Genomic DNA, 6,077 nt, shown 5'->3' on the forward strand with positions numbered 1-6,077 from the left:
ATCAGAAGGATGGAAAAGTATGTGGATATATTGAAGCAACATCTCAAGACATCAGTCAGGAAGTTAAAGCTTGGTCGCAAATGGGTCTTCCAAATGGACAATGACCCCAAGCATACTTCCAAAGTTGTGGCAAAATGGCTTAAGGACAACAAAGTCAAGGTATTGGAGTGGCCATCACAAAGCCCTGACCTCAATCCTACAGAAAATTTGTGGGCAGAACTAAAAAAGCGTGTGCAAGCAAGGAGGCCAAAAAATCCTGACTCAGTTACACCAACTCTGTCAGGAGGAATGGCCCAAAATTCACACAACTTATTGTGGGAAGCTTGTGGAAGGCTACCTGAAATGTTTGACCCAAGTTAAAGAATGTAAAGGCAATGCTATCAAATACTAATTGAGTGTATGTACACTTCTGACCCACTGGGAATGTGATGAAAGAAATAAAAGCTGAAATAATTCATTCTCTCAACTATTATTCTGACATTTCACATTCTTAAAATGAAGTGGTGATCCTAATTGACCTAAAATAGGGAATTTTGGGATTAAATGTCAGGAATTGTGAAAAACTGAGTTTAAATGTATTTGGCTAAGGTGTCTGTAAACTTCTGACTTCAACTGTAATCTACAAGCGAAGCATTTGTGTTTAGTGAGTCCGCCAGATCAGAGGCAGAAGATGACCAAGGATGTTCCTGTCCTGCGAAGCATTCAAAATCTAGCTTGCACTTCTGGGTGTCAGGGAAAATGTATGGAGTACATTCTTTAGGAATGTAGTGAAGTAAAAGTAAAAGTGTCCAAAATATAAACAGTAAAGTCAAGTACAGATACCCCCCCAAAAATAATTAAGTAGTACTTTTAAAGTATTATAACGACCCTGGGTTTATAAACGCGGATAACGACTCTGCTGCTTGAGCATGCTTTTGGGGCACAGTCGATAGCGCGTTGGACTTCGGGCTAGGATTCGAGGCCTGCTCCCTCCCTGCCTGTTTCAATACAGTATTTTACTTAAGTAATTCACAACACAGTGCACTTGGGAATAAAATCATCACAGGAGTTTCAGTGTTCACAATGAAAGTTCTATCATGAATAAATATAAGCCCACGCACGGAAAGTTTAAAAGTTCCAAAGCGCAAGCTCAGTGGAAACATTCTATGGCGCGCGCCGCTGACCCCCACTGGAGATGCCGGGCGCTGATTGGACAAACCCGTGGGTTATCTAGTGATGTATGTAAAAACGGCTATAAAAACAGCCCGTAACTAACACCGGTCAGTGAACGAACAAGATATCAACAGCCTAACTGTTCTCCACCGACAATTCAAGCCGACCTGTCCTACCTATCCCATCGAAGAACATCACCATCTGACAAGATGCTCGCAAAATTCGGCCTGTGCGCGGTCTTCCTCGTCCTGGGAACTGCAGCCACCTTCGACACCGACCCAGAGGAAGCTTCTCCTCGCCGTGCACGCTTCTCACCCAACAGCCCCTGTGAGTAGCCTACATCTGGTTAGCCAACTGTGAAAAATATTCAAACGGCAGTTCTTATTCGAACAAGAGTTGGTTATGAAAGTTGCCTTTCTTCTAAAAATATGTACACTGCCATGGCTGGAGATATAGGCAAATTCCTTAATGTATGTCAGTTAATTCCATTACAGCCTCTGTCAAGAGGACTGGACCATTGCTAAAGTTGTATCTCTCTCTCTCTCTCTCTCTCTCTCTAGCGGATGTGGCTAGGTGTTTGAATGGCGCTCTAGACGTGGGATGTGGTACGTTTGCCTGCCTGGAGAATTCTACCTGTGACACTGATGGCATGCACGATATCTGTCAACTGTTCTTTCACACCGCAGCTACCTTTAACACACAGGTAAGCCTACACACACACACTTTTTGACGACCCACTTCAGTGTCTCTAACCCTGTGTGTGTGTGTGTGTGTGTGTGTGTGTGTGTGTGTGTGTGTGTGTGTGTGTGTGTGTGTGTGTGTGTGTGTGTGTGTGTGTGTGTGTGTGTGTGTGTGTGTGTGTGTGTGTAGGGTAAGACATTTGTAAAGGAGAGTCTGAGATGTATTGCCAACGGCGTCACGTCTAAAGTCTTTCAGACCATCAGGCGCTGTGGCGTCTTCCAGAGAATGATTTCTGAGGTCAGTCCCTCTGCTTTATTAGAGGTGCACACCATGTCAGCCTTCATATCATCCTATCTGTGCCCAAATGAGCTCTACATTTTTGTCATATCCAGAGCAATTAGAGTTAAGTGGCTTGCTCAAGGGCACATTGACAGAGATTTCACTTAGTTGGCTCTGGGATTCAACCCAGCAACCTTTCAGTTATTGGCCCAACACTCTTCACCACTTGGCCACTTGTCGTCCTTTACTGTGTGTCAACATGAAGTGCTAGTTTCTGAGTTTAACCTATTGTGTGTGTGTGTGTGTGTGTTTAGGTCCAGGAGGAGTGTTACAGTAGACTGGACATCTGTGGTGTGGCTCGCTCTAACCCTGAGGCCATTGGAGAGGTGGTGCAGGTCCCTGCACACTTCCCCAACAGGTGTGTGTGTGTGTGTGTGTGTGTGTGTGTGTGTGTGTGTGTGTGTGTGTGTGTGTGTGTCGCGGTGTGTGTGTGTCTAACCTCTTACATTTTTAGTCATTTAGCAGATGCTCTTATCCAGAGTAACTTAAAAGTAGTGAGTGCATACATTTTTATATTTGTTCGTACTGTGTGTATGTCATAACACGGTGTGTGTGTGTTCCAGGTACTACAGCACTCTGCTCCAGTCCCTGCTAGCCTGTGATGAGGAGACAGTGGCTGTGGTCAGGGCAGGGCTTGTTGCTAGGCTGGGGCCAGACATGGAAACTCTCTTCCAGCTACTGCAGAACAAACACTGCCCCCAGGGTTCTAACCAGGGTCCTAACTCAGCCCCCGCTGGCTGGCGCTGGCCAATGGGGTCGCCTCCTTCCTTCAAGATCCAGCCCAGCATGAGAGGAAGAGACCCCACCCACCTATTCGCTAGGAAACGCTCTGTGGAGGCATTGGAGAGAGAGATGGAGTAGATTGGAGAAGAGGAGGCAGACATACACACCACTTATACCTTAAGCATACATTCACGTGTACACACACACACACACACATACACACCACAGCTACCTTAAACACAAAACACACTCATGATAGCTTTGCTCACACACACACTGACTCACACACACACTGACACACACACATTTTCACACAACGCACACACACACACATAGCTTTACCCTCAAATGATTAAGGCTAAATTATTAATGGACGTTTGGGGCTGTTGTAATGTAGTATTTGATTTGGGGAAGCATCTCTCTGTAAATGCTGTTGAAGGTATTTCTGTGGGGGTTGATACTTGATGAAGGGGAGATGAAACCTGTTACCTAGAGCTTGAATGTGGAGGATTATATCTGCTCAGAATAGACTCGACTAAACATGAGAGCTGTTGAAAAGTCTGAACATTTAATATTAACAAGTGTTAATATTAAAACATTTCAAATGCCACCTAAGAAAACGAACCATCACTGTAGTTCCATTGGATTTCAACGTGGCCATAACATCCCCGTTTTGACCAGTTATTAAAGACTGATGGGTATATTATTATAATAATATTATTGATATTTATTTTCTTACAGAATGTTTATTAATGATGTCGATGTTGTGTTGTAACTCGGTTTGTTTCCCCCGGTGGGTGGGGTTTGACATCCTGATATGACGTCACTGGCTGATGTGTTGCTCTATGAGGATGTCACCACCTCAGAGGGACAGTGTGATGTCACCATGCTGGTCGTGGGACTCACCGCGTCCCTCTGTCTTCATCTGTGTTAATGTAAGATCCTGTAGTGTGTAAAGACATTATAGAGTGATCCTATGCTGTGTTCCTCAGATGTGGTTATGTGGTGTATGTTTTGAGATCCTGTGTGAGAATGTGTGCTCGTCTGGTACTATACACCGTGGGGCTTGGGGTCATTCTCTCTGCTATGAATAAATATTGTGATCTTCATCATTTTGTCTGAGGTGATTTGTGTCGAGACTCACTGGTGATTAAACGATCACAGTTTCAAACATTGGTGATCTTTAATCATTTGCATTGGTGTAGTGTGAGGTTAAGGGATTTTCTAAGTTTGCTGTCATTCCCATTTCAATCCAATGGGTGGCAATATAGTCCTGTGGTTGATCCCTGGTCAGGGGCAGAGCTACGTTGGCTGATCACTGGTCAGGGGCAGTGCTACGTTGGCTGATCACTGGTCAGGGGCAGAGCTACGTTAGCTGATCACTGGTCAGGGGCAGAGCTACGTTAGCTGATCTTTGGTCAGGGGCAGTGCTACCTTGGTACAGCCCAGTCGTTGGTACAGCAAGACTAGTTGTGGTATGTCTCTCCAGTCCCAGCCAAACTCCCCAGGCCTATGTCTTTACCAGACTTCTGTACATATAGCCAGCAGTCTAAATTACAGGCCTGTAAAACCTGTCTTCTCACCACTTTCTCAGTCAGTTTCTATGCTTTCACATACTCATCTGTTCAAGTACTTAGGGCCAGTTTTCCAAACAAGTCTGTGTCCAGGAAACCAGTGTACAGCAGTGGTTCAAAATGTCCTGTTTATTGTGATCAAGTGTTGAGATAATACCACTGACAATATAACTAATGATAATGGGTCCTTTATCAATCAGTCTGATCAGTTATGATGGGGGGGGGGGATGAGTCCCTAAGTGTTCAGTAATGACATTGAAAACATGATTTTTCTCTCTCTTCTACCTCTTTATTCTTTCTCCTACTCCCAAGTGGTCCAGCGTTCTATAGCACTGCATCTTAGTGCAAGAGGTGTCACTGCAGTCTCTGGTTCAAATCCATGCTGAATCACATCCGGCTGTGATTGGGAGTCCCATAGGGTGGTGCACAATTGGCCCAGTGTCATCTGGGTTTGTTGGTGTAGGCCGTCATTGTAAATAAGAATTTGTTCTTAACCGACTTGCCTAGTTAAATACAATTCTCTCCTTTCAACATGTCAGGAATACATGTGGTAAAACATACCTGTCTTAACTGCCTCAGAAATAAATGGCTGTAGTAAAAAGTTATGTTTCTAAAATGGTGGTTTGGATCACAGCAGATCCATTCCTTCTGGATTGTTATTGTGGTCGCAGCAGGGAATTCTGGAAGGCTTTAGATGGGTCACAGTGTAAAACAGTCTAGGAAGCACTGGTATGAGGTAGGCTACATGCTGCTGACCTGAGTACAACTGTAACTCTCTTTAACTCTCATGGTGCTTGCCTACGGAGCTGTGAGGGGAACGGCACCTCAGTACCTCCAGGCTCTGATCAGGCCCTACACCCAAACAAGGGCACTGCGTTCATCCACCTCTGGCCTGCTCGCCTCCCTACCACTGAGGAAGTACAGTTCCCGCTCAGCCCAGTCAAAACTGTTCGCTGCTCTGGCCCCCCAATGGTGGAACAAACTCCCTCACGACGCCAGGACAGCGGAGTCAATCACCACCTTCCGGAGACACCTGAAACCCCACCTCTTTAAGGAATACCTAGGATTGGATAAAGTAATCCTTCTCACCCCCTTAAAAGATTTAGATGCACTATTGTAAAGTGGCTGTTCCACTGGATGTCATAAGGTGAATGCACCAATTTGTAAGTCGCTCTGGATAAGAGCGTCTGCTAAATGACTTAAATGTAAATGTCTTTTTTCTGTGTCTGTCTCTCTCACACACGCACGTGTGTGTGTGTGTGTATTGCCTTTTCAGTGTGTGTGTTACAGTGGTCATCAGCTGGGCAATAGGGCAGATGGCTGGGTTAACAGGAATACGAGGAGCCTTGAGAAAATACATTTACACAGTCACTCAGGTAGAGTTCATGGAAGCTTATACCTGCTTTCCCTGAAAGGGTTAACAGGAATACGAGGAGCCTTGAGAAAATACATTTACACAGTCACTCAGGTAGAGTTCATGGAAGCTTATACCTGCTTTCCCTGAAAGGGTTATCAACAAATCAAGACAGAGAATTGGAGGGATCCTGAGAATTTCTATGATCTGAAACTATAATAAGGACAAGATCTGTATGAAGTGGTTTTGTTATA

The 6,077-nt window shown here is 44.8% G+C and overlaps 1 protein-coding gene across 1 annotated transcript; it reads left to right on the top strand.

Annotated features, from left to right (window-relative positions):
* The first annotated feature begins 1,005 nt into the window (after positions 1 to 1,005).
* On the top strand, positions 1,006 to 4,066 carry LOC118374924 (stanniocalcin). The gene is made up of 5 exons (XM_035761416.2): positions 1,006 to 1,479; positions 1,713 to 1,855; positions 2,023 to 2,130; positions 2,427 to 2,530; positions 2,736 to 4,066. The coding sequence occupies exons 1-5, from the start codon at positions 1,362 to 1,364 to the stop codon at positions 3,031 to 3,033; spliced, it is 771 nt and encodes a 256-aa protein (XP_035617309.1). The 5' UTR covers positions 1,006 to 1,361; the 3' UTR covers positions 3,034 to 4,066.
* Positions 4,067 to 6,077: the final 2,011 nt, after the last annotated feature.

The sequence above is a fragment of the Oncorhynchus keta genome, chromosome 9, assembly GCF_023373465.1.
Source record: "Oncorhynchus keta strain PuntledgeMale-10-30-2019 chromosome 9, Oket_V2, whole genome shotgun sequence".
Lineage (NCBI taxonomy): Eukaryota > Metazoa > Chordata > Actinopteri > Salmoniformes > Salmonidae > Oncorhynchus > Oncorhynchus keta.

Bases quoted from the DNA above. Each gene is read 5' to 3' on its own strand.
- LOC118374924 (XM_035761416.2), top strand. From the start codon at position 1,362: ATGCTCGCAAAATTCGGCCTGTGCGCGGTCTTCCTCGTCCTGGGAACT. The intron at 1,856-2,022 runs GTAAGCCTACAC...GTGTGTGTGTAG, and splicing joins CAGCTACCTTTAACACACAG to GGTAAGACATTTGTAAAGGA. The intron at 2,131-2,426 runs GTCAGTCCCTCT...GTGTGTGTTTAG, and splicing joins TCCAGAGAATGATTTCTGAG to GTCCAGGAGGAGTGTTACAG.